General features: G+C 58.0%; 5 protein-coding genes across 5 annotated transcripts; 4 read left to right on the top strand and 1 right to left on the bottom strand.

Annotated features, from left to right (window-relative positions):
- Positions 1–1,286: 1,286 nt before the first annotated feature.
- On the top strand, positions 1,287–8,492 carry B0T15DRAFT_399366 (uncharacterized protein; the record flags this gene model as incomplete). The annotated part of the gene is made up of 4 exons (XM_062865002.1): positions 1,287–1,438; positions 1,553–2,288; positions 2,358–3,116; positions 3,276–8,492. The coding sequence occupies 4 exons, from the start codon at positions 1,287–1,289 to the stop codon at positions 8,490–8,492; spliced, it is 6,864 nt and encodes a 2,287-aa protein (XP_062720016.1).
- Positions 8,493–10,493: 2,001 nt separating this feature from the next.
- Positions 10,494–11,149, top strand: B0T15DRAFT_233603 (uncharacterized protein). Its single transcript, XM_062862980.1, has one exon. It carries the CDS (start codon positions 10,594–10,596, stop codon positions 10,936–10,938), a length of 345 nt encoding a protein of 114 aa, XP_062720015.1. The 5' UTR covers positions 10,494–10,593; the 3' UTR covers positions 10,939–11,149.
- Positions 10,946–12,190, bottom strand: B0T15DRAFT_512419 (uncharacterized protein; the record flags this gene model as incomplete). The annotated part of the gene is made up of 4 exons (XM_062867978.1): positions 10,946–11,137; positions 11,175–11,204; positions 11,419–12,091; positions 12,159–12,190. 4 exons carry the CDS (start codon positions 12,188–12,190, stop codon positions 10,946–10,948), a joined length of 927 nt encoding a protein of 308 aa, XP_062720014.1.
- A 5,501-nt stretch (positions 12,191–17,691) lies between these two features.
- On the top strand, positions 17,692–19,378 carry B0T15DRAFT_557803 (uncharacterized protein; the record flags this gene model as incomplete). The annotated part of the gene is made up of 2 exons (XM_062870457.1): positions 17,692–18,385; positions 18,440–19,378. 2 exons carry the CDS (start codon positions 17,692–17,694, stop codon positions 19,075–19,077), a joined length of 1,332 nt encoding a protein of 443 aa, XP_062720013.1. The 3' UTR covers positions 19,078–19,378.
- On the top strand, positions 18,637–20,176 carry B0T15DRAFT_535854 (uncharacterized protein). Its single transcript, XM_062869527.1, has one exon. The coding sequence runs from the start codon at positions 19,107–19,109 to the stop codon at positions 19,839–19,841; it is 735 nt and encodes a 244-aa protein (XP_062720012.1). The 5' UTR covers positions 18,637–19,106; the 3' UTR covers positions 19,842–20,176.
- The last annotated feature ends 1,048 nt before the right edge of the window (positions 20,177–21,224 follow it).

Below are 21,224 nucleotides of genomic sequence, written 5' to 3'. Positions count from 1 at the left end.
AGGTGACGTCAATGGCGTTGCCTCTACCGCCCACTGTGTAACTATTGTGCACTGCCGTCTCACTGCACTTGAAAAAATCATGCTGTTGTAAATAAACCAGCGAAGCAGCCATCGATATTAGTATAGGAGTACGAAGTAGGGCTGTGTAGTTATTGAACGGGGGACAATGGATGGCTGTAGCAAAGCAACCTGAAATGCCCCAGCCTGCAGCGGGGTCGTTGTGGGAAGAATGGGAAACTTGGAAGAGGAAGCGGAATCCACTTCAAGATGATCGCCAAATTGCCTTCCGCGGTGCACGAACCATCCGCCACACCGGCCGCCAAGGCTGAGGGCTTTCTTGCACAGGTCCCCACCGGTAGCGAAGTCAATAGTTATTCCATGCAGAATCTGTTGACGGGCATGGCATGACACGCTTCAATAGACTATCTCGTACCTGACGTTTGCCGTTATTTCTTCTAGTTCTACCTCCAGTCTTCCATACCCAGTTCTGCCCCTTGAGCAGAGCAACCGAGTCCGGGGGAGACTGTCCGGACTTTGGACGAATCCGCATCAGGACTCCCGTCGACCTGGACCCACCCCGCGCTGCCCTGCCCTTCTGCTGCGCGTGCCACAGCTTGCGCTTCCAAGTTCGCTGCTGTCATCGATTGCCGCCAGGTGCTGCGGCCGCTCGTAGACACCTTACCCTTGCTCACCATTGCCCATTGCGGGAAGTTCCTTCACTTCAACTCGCCCTCAACCTTCAACTCACCTGTCGCCACGAAGCCGCATCCGTCCACCCTGTGATAGTGCCCAGTGCGGACGGCGATTTGGACACTTCCGTCGAGTTAACCGGCTACCCGACACTCTAGAGACAGGCCAGTCGGCCACCCGCCCTCACGCCGCCATAGACGCAGGTACCCTGGTGCAATCCACGAGACACACCACCACCCAACCAACCGATCGCAACTAGCCGCACTCAATCAACGCGCAGCAAAAGCACTGCGATCCGACGTCAAGCGCTCCTTGCAGGCAAGCCGGCCATCCACGAATACGGAATCCGCGAGGCCTTCACCGTTTTATAACTTTCCTTACAGAGCCGGCCCAGGGGACCCGCTCTTTTGTTGCTGTCACCGGCAAAGGGCCCCGCTTGCCGAAACCCCGTTTTACCCTCGCAAGGCGCGTGGGCAATGGTCACATTTACCGCCAGTAGTAGATCATGACAGATCCAGCCTCGACATCTGCGTGGTCATCCTTCGATACTTGAGCTTCCTCCCGGATCCCTCAGGTATCCCGCGTCCCTCGCGACGATGGACTCCGCCGCCCGGCCGCTCGACGACCGGTTGCTCGAGTCCGCGGCCCGCCTCATCGAACGCCTGCATCACCTAGCCGGATACACCTGGGACGAGTCGCGCGCCCCGTTCCACTCGACATACGACAACTGGCACGTCTTCGGGACGAGGTTCGTCTCACCCTACTCGACCCCGGCCCCCAGCGCAAATGCCATCGCTGGCCCGACACCCCACCACGTGGCGAGCCCCCCCGCTGCTTCCCAGCCCGGCCCGTCCACCTCCAGCCGAGCGTCTTCCGCAGATCCCCGCTCGCATGTCTCCTCGGACAGCGAATCCGTCACGGACCACTCGGTCGCCTCGGTCCCGCCGACGTCCTCCAGCACGGGTACAGATTCGCCAGTCGTCGAGCAGCGCGTGGTCGCCAGGGTGTCGTACCACGTCCTCCGCGAGGAGAGGGCGTTCCACATCTCCAAGAGCCTGGTCGCGAGCGTCGACCCAAAGGGAGACCGGATCGTCAAACCGCTAGACATCATGCGCCTGCCGCCGCAACCCGGCGACCGGGGACCCATCATCGTCGCCATCTATGAGGATGTCGGTCCGAATCATCTGTCCAAGGTGTTGGACTTTGGGCCTGCATTCTACTATGCCAAGAAGCGGAACGACCGATGGGAAGCCCGCCGGAAGGAGCCGCCTCCGCTCGAGGCGCCGATCAGCCTGCAGAGTTTCTTGGACTTCGCCATTGGTGCAGCACAGTGCCTGGAGATGGTCCACCATGGGCACGGCATGGTCCACGGCGAAATCCGGGGCGACGCCTTCCACTACAACATCGAGACCAACCAGGTCAAGCTGGTGTCGTTCGGCGCCGGGCTGAGATCCTTCGAACACGGCCTGACGAGCACCGGGTGGTCGGCCCTGTCAAAGGCACTGGGTGCTAAGCACAAGTTGCAGTACATCAGTCCGGAGCAGACGGGGCGCATGCCCGCTGAGCCAGACAACCGCACCGATATCTACTCGCTCGGTGTTTTGTTCTGGACCCTCCTGACCCAGCAGCCTGTCTTCCAGGGAGAGACGCCGCTGGACATCGTCCAGGCTGTGCTGGGCCGGAGGATACCCAACGTCACGGCAATCCGTATGGACGTTCCCGACGTCATCGGGCGGATCATCCAGAAATGCACAGCAAAGAATGTGTCTGAAAGATACTACTCGGCTGGTGGTCTCCGCTACGACCTGGTTTCGGTGCAGAAGATGCTTGGCGACGGCAATTCCGCCGCCCTACGAGACTGGCCAATAGCTACCAGAGATGTTTCGTCTTCCTTTCGGTTGCCGACAGCCATGATAGGCCGGGAGCGTGAGCAAGCTCAGCTGGTAAAAATCATCGAAAAGGCCGTCAAGAGCCATTGTGTGACCCAGCACGGGAGCTCCTACAATGCGTCTGAGGGGTCCAGCCTGGGCAGCCCTGAAGTCCACGAGACTGGAGGCGACGCGTCCAGCGATTGCGGAAGCTCTGCCGGAAGGGGGGCCCGCCAACATGACACACCCGCACAAACAACGATCCAGTCCCGTCCGGGAGCCGGCTCAGCACCGGCTTCTGTCTCGACCGCCTCGTCAGGCGGCTCGGCCTCGGCCGCTCTCCGGCCTCCCCGTGCATGGGACAAGAACGTACTTCTCGAAGGGAGCTATGCCGTCGACGGCCAAAGTTCGGAGCCTTCGCGACATGGGGCCACCGTTGGCACGGATTCTTCATCCGGGAGCCTCTCGCGACAGCTCGGCTCGGCCAAGTTCAGGAGACAGGGCCACTGCGAGATCGTCTTGATCGAAGGCGCCGGTGGACTCGGCAAGAGCTGTCTTGTACAGTCCGTCCTCCCGGATGCGCGCCGGAGAGGCTACTGTGCAACCGCCAAGTTTGACCGGGCCAGACGGACGCCGTTCGGGCCGCTTCTCAAGCTGTTGTCCTCTCTCTTCCGCCAGGTGCAGGGTGACAGGAACACGGAGACGCCCTTCCACCAGGCCCTGAAGCAATACGTCCGGCCGGTCTGGCCCATGTTGCACAAGGTGCTTGGCCTCCCCGAGTTCCTGCTCCAGCCTACCGAGCCCACGGTTGCACGGGCCTCGTCCAACTCCCAGGCCGCTAAGCCGAGCCTGAAGAGACGGGGCTCCTCTCCCGAGTTCGCCACGCCTTCTGCCCTACGAGCGTCGTCAGGCTCGTCCGTGCAGAGCTCCCGAGACTTCCTCCGCGCTGGCGCCGCCACGAAGACCAACAGGCTGATGAACACGTTCATCGACGTGCTGAGGATGTTCACTCAGCAGAAGTTCATCTGCTTCTGCCTGGACGATCTGCATTATGCCGATGACGAGTCGCTGGAGCTCCTCGCCCAGATGATCAGCGCCCGGCTCAAGCTGCTGCTCATCATCACGTACCGTCCGGAGGAGATGGCGGCTGAGACAGTGCAGAAGCTATTGAGCCCGCCGAAGTCCGAAGACTCGTCCCCCCGTCACAGCGTGCCAACCACTACCAAAATCACGCTGGCGCCCCTAAGTGAAGAGGACATCGTCCACTATGTCTCCACGACGCTCTCGTTGCCCAAGGAACGCGTCCTCCCGCTGGCCTTGGTGATCCAGTCCAAGACGGCAGGAAATCCGTTCTACATGCGCGAAATGCTTAGCGCAGGGCACCGGAAGAAGTGCATCTGGTACGACTACATCGCCGGCCACTGGACGTACGATCTCGACAAGCTGTTTGATCAGTTCCGGGGAGAGGAGGATTACGACGTCCTTGACACGGCCTTCATCACCCGCCGCTTGAGTGAGCTGCCGGCAGCCTCCAGGTCGATTCTGGCCTGGGCCGCCCTGCTGGGGCAGACCTTTTCCTTCGATCTGATCTGTAAGTTGATGGACGGGCAGGAGCACGCCGACGACGGTTCAGGGAACCCGGAGGAGGCGGTGGCGACTGCATCCTCGCAGCAGGATGTTGTCGCCGGGCTCGAGGCTGCCATCCAGGCATTCATCATCATCCCGTGCGACCGAGACGACCACTTCCGCTTCGCTCATGACCGCTATATCCAAGCAGCCGCGGCGCTCAAGGAGTGCAACGCCCGGATGATGCACTTTGTCATCGCGCAAGTCCTCCTCGAGCACTACTCGCACGATGCCTCCTTCCGGGATACGGCCGCTTCGCACGTCTGCGAGTCCGTCGACATCATCAAGAAGCGGGTTCCGCATCGGCGGCCCTTCCGCAAGCTGCTCTTTGAGCGCGCTCACGAGGCCACGGAAAGCGGTGCACGCCCCACCGCGGCCAAGTACTACAGCAACGCCGTGGCCCTGCTGCAGCCGAACCCGTGGGATGAGAACGCCGAGGACGTGTCGTACGACGAGACGCTCCAACTGTACCTGCAAGCAGCCGAGTGCTACTTGTTCATGGGCCACCAGAGCGCCGCCAACGTACTGCTCCAAACGATCTTCGACCACGCCAGAAATGCACTCGACAAGGCGCCCGCGTGGGTGCTCCAGTCTCGGATATTCGCGCAGGACGGCGACTCGGAGCAGGCCCTGGGCGCGCTGAAGCTGTGCCTCCGGGCTCTCGGCATCGAACTGGACGAGTGCCCTACGATGGAGAAGTGCGATGAACGGTTTGAGTCGCTGTGCAAGAAGATCCGGACGACGCATCGCGACCATGTATTAAGCCCGCCGTGCTCGCGGGACGCGTTGCTGGCGTCTGTCGGCGCGGTGATGGCCGAGACGGCGAGCGCTGGGTGGTGGAGCGATTGCATCATGTTCTACCAGCTGTCGCTGCTGATGATGGAGACGCACTTCAGCCGAGGCCCGTATCCTCAATCGGGATTGGCCTTCCTGTACATGTCCATCATTGCGCTATCCCGCTTCAACGACGCCAGGCTCGCAGTCGACTTGTCGTGCATGTCCCTCGAGCTTCTCGAGAAGTTCCGCGACCCGTTCTCCATGTCGCGGGGATACATCACGTATGCCAACTTTGTCGGCCACATACGGGACCCGATTTGCCTGTCTGTCAGCCAGTACGAGGGGATGGTCGACTACGCCGCGGCCACGGTAGACAGGATATCGACGATTCTCTGCTTCGGCCTAACGGCGCAGTTGAAGTTCTTTGCGAGCGAGAACTGCGCCGATCTGGAGGGCTTCTGCCAGTATGGCTGCGAAGAGATCCCCAACTGGCACCTCGACACGCGAGGCGGCACGATACTCATCGCCGTCCGGCAGGTCTGCCGCGCTCTGCAGGGCAAGACGCGGGCCGCGAACCCGCTCGAGGTCATGAGCGACGAGCACCATGACGCCGTCACGTACAAGAACTGGCTCACGGCACACACCAACAACGGCGGTCGCTCGTTGCTGCTCTACGAGACGATGGAAATCGTTCCCCTGTTCCTCTACGGACACTATGAGCGCGCTATCGAGATTGGCAAGGCGTGTCAGGAACGCGGACATCTCCTGTGGTCGGCTCGCAATACAAGGTTGGCGATGCTCTTCTACGGCTTGGCCCTGGCCGGCTCCGTCATGCGGCAGCAACAGGACTTCCGGTCGCCAGGGGAGGAAGCGCTCAGGAGTCTTGTCGACGGGACGGTCCGCGAGATCGAGGAGCTCAACACCAAGATCAAGGATTGGCAGACAGTGGACAATGTCAACTACCTGGCATGGACGAAGCTGCTCGATGCTTCCGTCTCGGAAATGCTCGGCAACCACGGCACGGCCATCCGGCTGTACGAGGAGGCACTGGACCACGCCTCGGAGCACAGCTTCACCTTTGAGGAGGCGCTGGGGAACTACCTGATGGCTAACATCTTCATCCGCAACGCCGCGAGACGGTCGGCTCGCGCGGCACTCCGCGATGCAGTCGCACTCTATCGCCAATTTGGCGCCACGGGTGTTGCCGACCGCATCGAGACCGACCACAGCATTCTGATGCAGCGGATTATGCGGAATCCCCGCATCGTCGACCAAGGGGTGCAGACGGACTTCTCTGGCGATGCAACGTCCGTTCAGTACCGACCCGTCGGCGAGAGCGAGGGGGGCGAGGACTCGCAGCAAGCCGTGCAGGCGGCCATGGCCACCCTCAAGGGCGAGCGCATGACCGCCTGGCGAGGCTCGACGCAGCCCGAGGCCGGGGCCGGGTTGCCCGCGCTCGATATGATCGACTTGCACGCAATCCTGGTGTCGTCCCAGGTCATCTCCTCGGTGCTGCGGGTGGACGAGCTTCTGAAGACAATGTGCGACGTGATCCTCCAGACGTGCACGGGGTCCGCGACGCTTGCCGCCATCGTCGTGCAGGACGAGGGCAGCTCCGACTGGTGCGTCGCGGCGAGCGGGGATCCGGAGAAGGGCGCACAGGCGCACATTCCGGGCGTGCCGCTCAGCGTGACCGATCTGGTGGCGGAAAACGTCGTGCTCTACTGCACCCGCTTCCGCGAGGTCGTCTTCCTCCAGGACCTCGTCAGCGACGAGCGGTTCGGCAACGTGGGCGACCAGTGGCTGCGCAAGAACGCCGGCAGCAAGGCCGTCATTGCCATGCCCATCTGCCACGGGCCGAAGCCGCTGCTGGGCGTGCTGTACCTCGAAGGCGCGCCCGGCTCGTTCACGGACCGCAATGTCAGCGTCCTGCAGCTTCTCGTCAACCAGATCGGCATCAGCTACTCCAATGCGCTCGCCATGAAGGCCGTCGAAAAGGTCTCGGCCGAGAACATCTCCATGGTCGAGATGCAGAAACGCGCCCTGGCGAAGGCGGTCGAGGCCGAGAAGAAGGCCAAGGCGGCCGAGGCCGAGGCCATCCGCAACGTCAAGCTTGCCGAGGAAGCGACGAAGGCCAAGTCCATCTTCCTCGCCAACGTCTCGCACGAGCTGCGCACGCCCCTGAACGGCGTGATCGGCAACTCGGAGCTTCTCCGGGACAGCAACCTCAACAAGGAGCAGCTGGAGATGGCCGACTCCATCCGCGTCTCGGCGGACTTGCTCTTGACGGTCATCAACGACATCCTGGACTTCTCCCGGATGGAGGCGGACAAGATGAAGCTCTACATCATTGCCTTCAACCCCGAGGAGATGGTGCGCGAGGTCGTCCGGGCGGTTTCGTACAGCAACAAGGAGAAAACGTCCAGGAAGAACGTCAAGATCATCCAGAACATCGACCTGCCTCCCATGCTCATCTACGGGGATCCCATCCGCCTGCACCAGGTCCTCGGCAATCTGATCGGGAACAGCCTCAAGTTCACAGAGGACGGGTCCATCACCATCGGCGCCCGCGTCGACTCCGAGACCGAAGACAATGCGACGCTGACGTTCTGGGTCAAGGACACGGGCATCGGCATCTCGCCGCAGCAGCTCGAGAATCTCTTCCAGCCGTTCAGCCAGGCGGACCCCAGCACGGCGCGGAAGTACGGCGGCAGCGGCCTGGGCCTGAGCATCTGCAAGTCCCTGATCGAGACGATGATGAAGGGCAAGATCCACCTGGAAAGCCAGGAGCATGTCGGCACCACGGCCTGGTTCACGGTCACCTTCGACAAGGCGAGACCCGAAGTAACCGCCGGCGACGAGCAGCTCGTCCGGGGCGGCGCGCTTCCCGAGCCCGCCAAGGCGTACCCTGCTAGGAGATCGGCCACTCTCGGTGGTGCCGTGCCGGGCACTCCGCCCTCGCCGGCAGTCGACCTCTCCCGCATCCCCAAAGACCAGATCCGCATTTGCATCGCCGAAGACAACGTCATCAACGCCCGCATCGCCCTGCAGTACCTGCAGCGCTTAGGCTACCCCAACGTGGATACCTACGACAACGGGCTCAAGGCCATCGAAGGCCTGCGCGAGAAGGCGAGGCAGGGCAGGCCGTATCACATCATCCTCATGGACGTGCAGATGCCGGTGCTCGACGGGTACGAGGCGACCAAGCTGCTGCGCAACGACGAGCTCGAGTCGGTCAGGAAGATCTTGGTCATCGCCATGACCGCATCGGCGATACAGGGCGACAGGGAGAAGTGCCTTGCCGCCGGCATGGACGACTACCTGGCGAAACCCGTCCGGTCGGACGTGCTCAAGAAGAAATTGGATGTCTACCTGTTGCACGGTGGGAGTCCCGTGCCAGCTGCTGCTGCGACTAACGGGGTGCTCCAACAACAGCCTATCGCCAACGGGCACGGCCATCGCGGGGAGCAGATGCAGGGCCAGGAGAAGTCGCAAGATGCAGCGCAAAACGACGCTCACAACTCGGTGTAGGCGTCAGCATCAACGAGCATAAGCCCGCTGTGCTGTCTTCGTTATGGCAGGGGTAAACAATTGCCAGCGCGTCAGGGTCCAAGATGTGTGTATCATATCCCTCGGGCAGGGATAGCTTGGTGGATACCAACGGTGGATGAGCATATGGGCATTTGAACAGCAGGGGAACGGCAATGACCTCCCTTTGGATTTTTCCTCCCTTTACTCGGTCTTTTTTTCTTCTTCTTCACTTTCTACCCATGTCCCGCCTCATCTGTTCAAGTGTAGATACCTTTCTATGCATGGGCGTGTTATTCCTTTCTTCTCCTTGGGTTATACCCCCTTTCCTTTTTCTTTTCCGGGTCCTTTTGCTTCTTTCATCGTGGGTCGCGGCTCGGATAATCACGCATGGACATGGGACATGGACATCAAACGTGAACTCTGGACTTGGGAACTGGGACGGACCTGTGGAAAAAGAAAACAAACGAAACAAGAGAATGGAAGAAACCTGATTGTGGGGCTGGTCTTGGTTCATGGTTTCTCGGACGGTTCCCTTTGTCCTTGGTCACGAATTGTTATGACGGTCATGTCATGGTACTACAGATGCGCGGTCACCACGGTGCTAGGGCTTGCTCCTCGCTTTCTTCCAATTTTTTTCCTTCTACTTTTTTTTCTTTCTTTCTCTTTTTTTCTTTCTTTTCTTTTTTTTTTTTTTTTTTTCCCTTCTTTTGTCCTGCATTGCCAGCATGGGATAGAGGGGATGAGGAAACTACTGATTCGAAACTTGGGACAACCTGGAAGGGCCAGCGAGACGAAACAGTACGAGAGCTGGCGCTGAGAAAGCTGGTAGCTTTTTGCGTTGAACGTCGATGGAGGAGCAGAACGGAGCATTGCGTCCCGTGGTGGGTTTGTATATAGGGTCTGGGGATCTAGGTGGATGACCTGCTGGCTTCGTACACACACACACACATTCCAATGGATATGGTAGTATAGTATACCAGTTACCGATGCCGAACACGAGTCTCAGTGAGCACTGATGATGATGATGTGAGAGATGTAGTCTCCGAGCTAGGATGGAGTGCCGCCTGTTCTGTGTTGGACAAGTGCCAATCGGTGAAATTCTCCGGAGGCGAGAGACTACTTGGACCGCATCAAGCATCTGGATTACTAGTCTAGTAAGTCATGATGAGGTACGTAGGTACCTTACTTAGCAGCTCTGTTTCATCCGCAACGTCTCGCTTGGGAATGAGGCGCCGGTAAGCAGATCAGATGAGACAGTTGCCCGCCTGCGTCTTAATAGCTGTCCCGCCAAAAAAAAATGTCCATGTTCATGCAGCTACAGTAGTATCCTGTCTGCGGCATTACACACCCTTTCTCGGTGTCATTCATTATAAGGGATGCGGCATTCTTCCGGCGAGACATCCTGAGACTAGCTACTGGTAGCCACTGAGTGTACCGAGAGGGATCGGAATGAATGAACATGAATATAGAAGAGGGGGAGAGGGCCAGGTCGTATGCTGGAGACTTGCAATGCCATGCCCCTCTGACCATTTCACTATCTGTGGTCAAGGCCAATGTTCCCATGCCAGATCTACTACGAAAGTAATAAGTACTAGTATGCCACTTCCTCGTGTAGCTAGAACGCTGGAACAGTCTCGGAGAGCGGGACAGCGAACCCCCGATCTCTTCTACGACCGGGTCGGTCAGACACCCACGGGTTACCACCAGCACCGCTCGAGTCTCTGTCCATGATCCGGTCTCTGCCAGCCCGTGCCGGTAGGTCAGCAGAGGTAAAGAGAGAGAGAAGTTGCACACCCTGCTCAATGTCTTGGCTCCGCTACCACGCAACAAATCGGCGGTCTGGAGCAGCAGTCGGAAGTCTGTATCCCGATCGGAATATGCCGTCTGGGTTCTGTGCAACATATATAACTAGTACGTAGCAAACTTTCGCCCATTGCTTGCCCCGAATGTCTCGGGAGTGACGGGCATCGCCCCAGCCACGCGCAACGCGGCGAACAACAAAAAGTCGCCCGCCAAGAAGTGGCGTTCCCGGCCTGTGCCATCCCGAAGGAGCGGGATATCGCGTAAGCAGGGCCGTATACGAACCTGGGATGGGAGACACATGCTGAGAATACACCGGCACCGGCCACGGATATTCGGGCGCCCCCTGCTGTCGGCGCCTGCCTTTGCATGGTTGCTGCAGCACGCCGTATTGCTCCCATCCGGTAGGTCTCAGACAGAGCGAGCGTACCGCCGCTGCAGCATGCGTACGAGACTTCCAGGACAACTGAGAACAATGCCCCGCATACTGTGGCATATCGGCCGGCCGGCCGGCAGCCGCAAATTCAGGGCGCCAACGTTCGTCGTCACCTCAGCCTTGGACGAACGTCGTTGTCTTGGCATGCGGCTTGCTTCTGGGCGGCTGTTCACTTGCTTGCTTCGGCCTCGGCTTGGCTCAGGTGACTGACTGGCCATCAAAATCGGTTCCAGACTTCCCAGATCTGCGGTATCGGCCGGGGGAACAAATGCCTGCTGTGTGGCCCCCTGAGAGGCTTGGGGGCGCTGCTGACCAGGTGATGCACCGTGTGTAACCTGGAAATCGGGATATTTGGCGACTTCATGGGGAAGGAGGGGTGTGTCGTGAGCTTCTGGCTCAATCCTGCATCCTGACGTCGCATTCAGTTCTTTGACGAAACCCCCTACCTCCTGCGAGCACCAGAAAACGCCACCTGACTGTAAACAAGGGCCAGAAGGGTATCACCAAATCTGACTTTGATTTAAAAGTACCACACCACCATAGCAAAGGGTAGGGCAGATTGCTGTCCAGATACCAGCCTGATCATCACGGGTTTCAAAACCGGCTCTTTTGCATCCCCCCTGCCGCATCCCCTTATTGGGGGGGGGGGGGGGGGGGGGGGGGGAGAGAAGCAAACCACAAAAGGCTGACGATATCGATGGGTTTGCCGCGATAGCCAGAAAGGACGGACCACTTGGCGCGTCTTCCCGAACGGCACTTGCAGTTCTCGGCCTCTGGATCCAGCCAGTGACGCTCGCCATTTCGAGATTTTAGCATGGAAAAAGCCAATCCCTCGCTTTTTGTGTGGCGCGACGGAAGTCCGGTGAGCCTGTGGTTTCCCTCTTCTTGATCATTCTCGAAGCCCGGCAGATGCGGCAGGGTGCTGGCGAGGTGCAGACTTCCGGGGCCAATTGTCATTGCCGAGCTCAGCGGGAAACTGATGGCTCTCTCCCGTATTGCGATGCCGGCTCCCGCGGACGGCCACTGCTTCGCCAGGCGCAGGCCAAAGCTGCCTGGACCGCGCTGGAGGTGCAGGCGCGCAATTCTGTGCGTGGCACCGACCTGGGCCGTTGCGTGCTGTAGTGTCGCTCTCCCTTCCGTGAGCCTCACCGACCGCTTCTCGGGTGCCTCTTCCGGTTCAAGGTGCCGCCTGTCCAACACGGGGTTCGCAATCTTCCCCATCAAGTCCTTCTCCCCTCTTCTGGCGCCCAGGGAGACATTCCGGACACTCTTGAACGCGTCAGCATCGGGAACGACTTGGTCCAATAGAAACGAAAACGAGCGTGGAAACAGGATGGCGAGTCTTATGGGCGCGTGAGAAGGGCTTGCAGGAGATAAACAAAGTGTTCGGCACCCCCTGTAGAGAGAGCCATGACGGAGGCCCGTCGTACCATGGCGCGTCCAGAACGCCGTTCTGCATCATGTTGCCCGCAGCTTCGTCATAACACAGACTCCAGGGTGTCGCTTGACAAGGGCCAGCATCATCAGGATAAAGAGCTATACACGCGGGGAAAAGCGCGTATTTACCCGCTCCCTGCGACATTCATAAACGCGTATCCGCTCGGGTCCGGAGCCCATATCCCGGTGCGGAGGATATGGGACAGCGGAAGCAAGCTCGAGTGTAGTCGGCCCGTACGGGACTCTGTCCCTTTGGTGAACTTCCGCTCCCATATCGCCAAGCCCGGGGCCGATAAGAGCTCATGCGCAGCCTTATTAATGTGTGTGACCTCGGCTCGGCCAAGCTTCATTCTTGTCGGATCGCAGAAATTACTGAGCAGAGAAGCAGTCTCGTTTCAGATTGTCGTTTTCCGCAAGAAACCCAGGTCTAGTGTAAGCGACGCTGCTTGGCTGCCACATGTGCAAAGAACGTTTCCGCAAACTCAATGCTTGGATGAACCATTTGGTCTATTCGAGCAGCCTCTGTCGAAACTCGTGCATTAGGCGTACGGGACCGGCAGGACGGGGGCAGCGAACTCCTGTATGGCAAGATGCTTGCACAGCCCGCAAGGATGATATCGCAGGATAAAGTTTCGCAGGCCGACAGCTTGAGCGTACCATCGCGGAAGAGCCATGCACGTACATAACTGAAACCGGTCACTGTAAGTACATACCATAATAAGTTGACTGAATAGTGAGCGGCAAATACCGCCCCAACGGCACGTCAATGGTAGGAATCGCTGGACGACAGATCACCATGTGTGACTTTTGTTGACTCGATGTAGAGGAGCGGTCACGGTCATTGGTCTCGATTTATCGGGCGAGGTGTGACAATGATGGCTAAGATGATGCCCGAGACAGGAGAGTCTGGGATGCTCCATGTTTCTCGCTCTTCTCTCTCATGGAATCAGGTAATTAGGATTGTTTCGTGATCTTCCGAAACACTCGCTGTTGACAAGTATCCTTCGAAACACGCTGCCCTTGACACAGATGCCTTCTCGTTCAAATGAGGACATGGAGTGTCATTCGTCCGGGACAGCTCAGTGTTCCAAGCCCATAGCGGTCGGCGCTGCTCGAAGTGGCTCAAGGTCGCCATCACTGACTGGACTGTAGTCATGGTGATGCACTTGCCCTCGGCGCAATAGGCAGACGTGAGAAATGGCGTCACCCCCTATGCTTCAGTATGCGCCGGCGTGCATGTAGACTCCGTGGAGAGGAGCTAGATGAAACCCGCCGACGCTCATCAATCACGCTCTCGAACCGCTGACATCCTCGATCCATATTCCGGGTAGCGAGCTGCCACGCGCGGGGAGTTTGTCAGAACGAAACGAACGGGCAGTTTCAACGGCTTGTGAATAAGGTGGCCATCCGCTAAGCTGCAGCAGTGTCGATAGCGCTGCTTAAGCTGCAGGCCTGCAGCTGAGGTTTGCAGGGCCTCGGGTCCGTCGTGTGCCGCAAGCATGCCTCGGAAGGACTTTTCTCTCAGCAAACCTGAAACCACCAGTTAGCGCTCAGCACTACCCAAGAAACACTACTGCGCGAAGAAGATCATAAAATCCCATCACATAGCTGACGTGCCACGTAGATCTCGTTTCGTCCCTGCAACCGAGAGGCTTTGGGTCTCCGTAAGAAGAAGACCACCGGCGGCGATGCGCTACATCAGCCGAGAAGTATGGGTGTTTGGTTTGCGGAGCTAAGTTAGTAGGTATTTGGTAGTCTACATACCAGAGTAAGCGAACTAAGGTTCATCGCAGATTGTGTGTACTGGTGACACCGCGGCAGCTAGGCGAGAAGGAACTGAGCAACATTGGGTATGGAAATGGGGGACAGAACTGGGACCTTGGAAGGTCAAGGAATTCTCCGATCACCATCGGGCAGATGCTGCAAGGGAAGAAAAGCTCGGCGTCTGAAAGAGCGTTCCTCTCCGTTAGGGCAACCTCCTACGTTGAGCTCTTCGGAGTCACGGGTTGTCTCGACCGCAACGGGTTAGTTAGAGGGATACATCTAACCGTCACAGCTGCTTGGCAACTATATCACTCTTGCGAACGTCGAGTTAGGTTCGGAAGCCCGATTGCAACATCATCAAACAATTGCGAACCATCTCGTGCCCCGTTTGCGAACGGCCACCGCCGCTCGGGGGTTATTCTCACGAGTAACAGATCTGAGGCGACTGTTGAAGCATGTTGTGTTCGGTCTCAGCGCTCGGGTCACTCGACCATGAGCGGGTCCAGCCACTGGAGTCCTTTCTGTGATTGGCCAATCCCCCACGGATACCTCCGCACCCCATCTTACCACCGCGCACGGTCATACCTTCCTTACCTGAAATAAACTCGGGCGGCGTTTTCTGTCCCGTCCACAGAATTCGAATTCTGGTTCACCGTGCCCGACCTTCAGTTCCGTCCCGGACTTTTCACCATCTTAAGTTGCTGTATTATAGCCAAGTGCCGGCGCCTCCAGCCATGCACAGACTGCCCAGCTAGTAATCCCAAACCGACGTCGCGCCTTTGTTGCCTGGCTGGCCGCTACGATGATTCTCGGTACGCAAGAACGGTAGCCCCAGAACTTGCGCCGTCTGTCAAGTTGCCCTGGCCGGAACTTCAAGCCTCAGTATCGAAGATGTAGGGAAGGAAGAAACCTAAGGCTGGTAAGTGCACGGCTGCCCGTTTGGACGTCAGTTTATCTCGGCGGTCTCCGGCTTCTGACTGCCCGCTTGGTCTGGCACCTTGGTTGCGCTCCTCTTCATGGAGCTTGATATGACCATCTATTCCTAGTCATCCAAACCGGCCAATGGCACACATACACTACACCGCCGCAGTATCACGATTCCAGCGGATGTTGTTCACTCGCCCGGAGTGTTCGCCGACGTGTACGGTTAACGCATGAGCATATTGGGCATGCGGCTCGAAGCGCGAGATCAACCGCTTCCACGCCCTGCCCCCGTGTGGCTTGCTCCCATCACGACCATTGACACGACTATCCCCATATAGTAGCCATTTCCAACCGCCTCGCCGAGAACATACTACATAGCTCTTGCCGTCAAAGCGTTCTATTCTTGATTCCTTAGTAATGTCTGCGCAAGCGGAACGGCGCCCTCCCCAAACTCGGTCTGAGGACAGAACAGAACGTCAAGCCTAGCTTACTTACAGTAGTAGTTCCAAGAACAGTACTCGGTAAGTGCTGGAACCCAGTTAACACACAAGCTCCCAAGCTCGAAAGCATGGGGTTCTGCATAACCCTTGGTGTTACACCGGCTTTGGCCTCGATTCTGATCAGCATAGTATGTACTTGTATGTACCTACCTAGGAACTCTTCGGTGCCACACGGGCGCCGTTGTATGTACATACTTGCACAGTACAGACCACAGCACACCACCGTACCATATGCAACCGTTGCTCTACATAGTAGACTCGAGAGAACCCTAGTTCGAACGGGTTGCTCTCATTAGCCATCCTTTCGTTCGATGTGGGGTTACACTATGTAAAGCTGCCGCAGACAATGCGCGGTTAGCTCACGCGCAGCCTGCACCTGAGCCCAAACGGTTGCGCCTTTCTAACCAACGTGGAAGCGTCGAAGATGCCGCTTGCTTTCGCTCTTGGCTGACCAGCTTATCCGTTGTCCTTGCTGTCACGGCCTAAGAATCATCTACGCACATGGTGAGTGACGGAGGTGTATCAGCTTGCCCTCCTCGACAGTCTTAACAGTGACAGTGACAGCGACAGCGACCCGCTCAACCTGGGATCGTTATTCTCACCCCTCCGTAGGGGTAATCTGATTCGCCCATCCGCTCGCTCTCTTCGTCATCATCAAGTCTGGTGCGGGTTTCCCTGCATCGCTCCAAGCACCCCATCCTTCGGGTCCCATGCTCAAGCCCTGGAGCCACCCCCTTGAACAAGGCCAAAGAGGGCTAACCAGGCCCGGAACATGGTGCTAAAAACAGCTGGTTCAACCCACTTTCCGCACCCCTCCATCTGAGCAAAGCGCCAGCAGGCCAGCTAGCCCTGTCATTCCTGGGATTCCGGTTGTGTGGGCAAAGCACGCAGGCATTGCATCGGCAAGCCAAGCACGTTCCTCTGGGAGGGGGCTACATCACAGTATGTACTATACAATACAAAGACCGCATTCGTCCTGGTAGTGGCTTCGCTCCCGGATTCCTGGTATTATCTGGCAGAAACCGCCGGGATTATGCATCTCGATGTCTTGCTGGTTAGCGCTCACCCGTGCAGGCCTCCGTCCCGCCGTTGTGCCGTCCGACTGGTCTTGAGCGCCGCAGTGGTCTGTTTACTCCCGGCTTGCCTATCTCGATCTCCTACATATGGACTCGGACCCTTGCGTTAATCTGTTCTGATACGCGCTGCTTCCAAATGAAATAGCTCAGGGTACCTCCCGACGCCTTCTACTCCACATTGTTTCCGCTGGTCTGCTTGCCTAATCAACGGTAAAGTATCAGACTTGGCCGGTTTACAATTCCTTGCCCTTCCTCGTGTCACCCTTGCTCTAAGCGCAGTCCCTGACTCTTCCACATCGTACACAGTATCTGTACCTGGGGGAAACGTCGACCATCTGGCGGTTTCCAATGCCGCACGAGCAGGCGGGGAGAGCGAGATCCTGGAGACCGGGGAGAGAAGCACGGAGCCAGGGTCACCCTCGCCTCTGCCGCCTGAGCGTAGTGTAGTGTAGGTACTGCACAAGTACATACATACATACTAGCTGCTTCTCCTAGCAGCTTAGCTTTTCGCTCACCCACAAGCCGCCCCCGCGCCCTTTTTTCCTACCGTATTAGCAAGTACTTATATTTTCTATTCGACGCCAATGGCCAAATCAGGGTGGGCTCTGTCATAGCACTTCGACGTTTCATCACCACACGCCCCGCCTACCTACCCATTACCACCGTTGCTACCATCACTGGGCTGGCCGCCACTTCCAGCCTGTCCATTCAAAGGTTATTTCCACCTCAGTTGATCTATTTCCCTTACTAGCTTCTAAGCTTCCCTAATATGCTCCTCGTTCAACATTCCCCCACCCTCTTAAGCTCCCGCCCCCCTCGTGCAGTTCCCATCCGCTGTCCCTTGCTTCCCCCCCCCCCATTCTTATGCTTCTGCTTTGTGGCCCATTCTCTTCCCATGTTCGAGAATGCTTACCGTCAACAAGGCAGTGCAGTACGGCTATAGGCCCCTTCATGACTTGCCCACGCCACCGAGCACATCCCGCCCTTCGCCGCCCTCGATATATCTGGATCTGGGGCAGAGGCCGCCGCTTAGCGCTCCCGGAGGCAGCAGCAGTCCGTCCGATCAGCCCATGTCGGCGCCTCACCGTGCATTGCCTCCGCCGGCGGCCCTGCCTCCAGTTCCTCCGCCCCAAGGGTCCGGACCTTCGCAGGCAGTCCCTCCCAGTCTGTCAGCAGGCCAGGCCGTTCCGCCACCACCTCCTCCCTCGCAGAGTCACAGCGCGGGCCAACTCCCGCCGGCCCCGCCATGGCACGAGGAATCGATGAGAGCTTGGCTCGTGGCCAAGGCAGAGGAAGACAAGAGACGCCAGGAAGAGGAGAAGACGCGGCAGGAGAGCTACCGGCTTGAACAGCGGAGGATGGAGCACGAGATCTTGAGGACCTCTCTGCAGGGAGGGATACCGCCACCGCTGGTGCCGGTGGTCTTTGCAGGCATGGGTGGAGGAGCGCTCTCGCCGGCGGCTCTGGAGTGGGCACAGCAGTTCATGCTGTCGCAATCCCCACAACAACAACCGCCGCCCGCGCTGATGCTACCGGGTGCTGTCCCCTCGGAGCACCAGAGGCGAGACTCGCAGAGTCAAGTGGTATATGGGCGATACCCCGTTTCCGGCGGCGTTCCATCGACACCAGGGTCAGCACAGGGGCCGCCAAGCGCATATATGTCGGGCTACCCCGGGTCCCCGACGAGGCCGAGAGGACAAAGCATGCCGGGGGCGATGGCAGGACGATCGCTTGTCGCGGGCGGATCAACGCTGCCCAACCTGAACACCACCAATCTTCCCGGCGGGCCGGGCGGCGGTCCCGGCATCACCCACCAGCCGGCACTGGCCCAATCGCAGCAGCAGCAGCAGCATCAGGAGCCGCAAGCCTCACCGTCCATCTATTTCCACCATTGGCAACCTCCAACTACGCAGGCAGGAGGACGGGGCGGCACTGACCAGCCCGCCACGCCCTCAGGTTCGTCCAAGAGAATCAAGTTGCGCTCGTGATGCACTGGCGCAGGGGAGGGAGCTAACTGGCTCGTTTTTCACGCACTAGGAGAATCGCCACGGAAACGGAAGGCACCAGGACCCCAGCAGCCAGCGCCGCCGCCGGCGGGAGCGCAACGGCTCCGCTCGCCGCCTTTCGCCCACAGTTCCGGCTTGTCAAACCCGCCACCCGGGCGCAGGAGAGGAGGAGGAGGAGGAGGAGGAGGAGGAGGACATTCACGGCAGTCCAGTGACCTGGGATCGTACCGGGGAGCCGGCGGCAGCCGGGGACGTGGGGAGAGCGTGGGACCAGGGAGGGAGCTGTCGCCGATGCACACGTCAGGGGCAAGCGCTGCACGGGAGGGCGGCGGCGGCGAGCCGGTATCCTCCTCGACTCAGCAGCATCAGCCACAGGTCCCACCATTTGTGCCGCCGCGTGCACCAGCTCCCTCGGCGCCGAGGACCGGGGCGCACTCGGTTTCGTCGCTCTTGTCAGACGCACCACCCTCGTCCCCGCGGGCTACGGCGGCGCACTTTGCAGCCGGGCCACAGCAGCAGCCGGAACCACGGACCCAACAGCAGCAGCAGTACGTTGGCGAAAACGGGCGACGGGACTCACCACGAGCGTCCGAGGACGAGAGGGGGGGTCGAGCGAACATCAGCCAGCCGAGCGCGAGATAACGAAGCCCCAATGAACCTTAATTTCAGCAATGTTTCAGCCTCCTCAACCTGGCGCCGCAACCTGGTCCCAAAAACCGCCAAGAAAACCCCCCAGTTGCCGCCGCTTGGGTTCGCTTTCCAGCGTTTCCCTTTACGGCAATTTCAACGAGCGGGACTTAGCACCGTTGCCGAAGTGGCATGGAAGGCAAGGGTCTGAGAGTTCGGGTGTCAGGGGTGGCATTTCTGGAAAGGGAGCAGTGCCATGTTTCCGACAATGCGGACTCGTTCCCTATTCGATGCAGCCGGCCAGGGGGAGGAGCATTCAGAACCACACCGCGCAAGAACTGCTGGCACCGTGGGCTAGTGTAGCTTGGATTCCGAGTCCAGCACAGCACACAAACACACGGTCCCAGGGGCGATTTCCCGATGCAGCTTCACTACGTAGGTATCCATCTACGCTAGCATTCGCCGCAATACGTCCCGAGGGGAAAACTCTCTGCGCCCTTTTATCTTCTTTTTCTAGTTGGGGCACTTGTTGCCTTCTCTTCTTCTCATCCATCTGGATGCTTGTTTTGCAAATTGTATTAAAACAGCGGGTTCATTGTTCGTACTTACTTTTCTTTTACGTTACAGTACCGTGTACAATACTTTACGCTAGGTACATCCCCTTCAATATTTCCGACAGGGTCACTGGGCAGGAAGATCAAAACGGAAGCTCGCAGACGAACAACATTGCATCCGGAAGAAAGGCGGGGGCAAATATGTATGGGGAAAAAGAACCTTGAAATTACATACCAAGTGTACGCCATTCCAAAACAATGTATTTTTGGGGCAGTTGTTGCTTTTTCTGTTGCTGTATGCTGGCTTAGTGAATCACAAACAGGCTGTCGCGCGAGATTTCTCAGTCACGAACATAGGTGGGTCTGGAACAAAAGAGTGTCAGTCACAGTCAGTTTGGTTCGACTGAGGTTCGGCTTCCCGAACCACCAGGACTGGCCAGCTGGTAAAGACAAAGTTTCCAGGTTGAGACGGCATCTTATGATAAACACCAACATGGACAAAGATCTCCGGAAGCTGGAATGTCTGGAATGGGTCATACCACACATACACAATACATCTGACAACTTCAACTTTCAAGGCACGCTTTCATCCAGTGTGTAACCATTTCCTCTCGTAGTGTTGCTGTTGAGATATGTAGATGGGTGATTATCGATACGTTCTTCATCCATCTCACTTACCTTATCATACCAGATAAGATACCGTATTACACTCCCTTCACTGCCACGCAGAACAGAGGAAAGCCCAGCTTTAGTACACAGTACAGGTACGTACGTATGATACTGACAACTTTGTATAATACAGTACATACGAACTTACACTACACAGAGCACTCCCGAGTCGGAACATCTAAATGGGCTTAGTGTAAACGCAAGATCAGTGTTAGAATTCATCTCCACAACACTCCTGCAATTCGAATCATCACTTTAGCCATATGTTGTTTTCGCAAGTGGTCTTGTCCTCATCATCATCACATGGCCATCAGCTGAATCGAACGACATGCCTAGAAATGGGCCCCTCTTTCTAAAACATGCCTTCCCCCCTCTCACTTGTTTACTGTCCCCACAACGGGTCGAGCGATGACAAGCGCTTTGTCATCGTTGTCAGCTGCCGCGGCGTTCCGGCCAGATCTGTCCGTTTCCAAAATCGGCAATTGAAGGACATTTCGGGGCTCACTCCGGTCAGTCCGGTCCCTGCTCGCAGAGTAAAAGTAAAACACGGCAGGGTTGGGTCAAGCGAGGGCATCGACGGCGCTTGTTAATCGCTGGTCTCCATGCGCAGATGCAACGGTTTGTCTCGGGATTCTCCCCGTAATACCTATCGAAAAATGCAACAGGGGCAAACATGGAAGAAAAGCACCGCTTCGACGCCGGACACTTGAGGGCCGAAGCGGGGACGCGCAATCCCAAAGCAGCCATCGACCAACCCCACTTCTCAAAATGGACATCGGACAATTTCTCATTCGCTGCGATCACGTTGCAGGGGAGCCGCTTTCAACCCAGCCGCCAATTGCCAATTGGGGAGCGGAAGATGGAACAATGGGCCTTCAATACCAATGTCATAGTTACTAGAGTTCCTCCCACTATGGCTACTAAACTATACCAGGCAGG

Source organism: Chaetomium strumarium (assembly GCF_033439665.1).
Source record: "Chaetomium strumarium strain CBS 333.67 chromosome Unknown B0T15scaffold_5, whole genome shotgun sequence".
Lineage (NCBI taxonomy): Eukaryota > Fungi > Ascomycota > Sordariomycetes > Sordariales > Chaetomiaceae > Chaetomium > Chaetomium strumarium.
Note: the sequence above shows the minus strand (reverse complement) of the source record. Positions and strands in the feature narration are given on the sequence as shown.

Bases quoted from the DNA above. Each gene is read 5' to 3' on its own strand.
- B0T15DRAFT_535854 (XM_062869527.1), top strand. From the start codon at position 19,107: ATGTTTCAGCCTCCTCAACCTGGCGCCGCAACCTGGTCCCAAAAACCG.
- B0T15DRAFT_233603 (XM_062862980.1), top strand. From the start codon at position 10,594: ATGCTGAGAATACACCGGCACCGGCCACGGATATTCGGGCGCCCCCTG.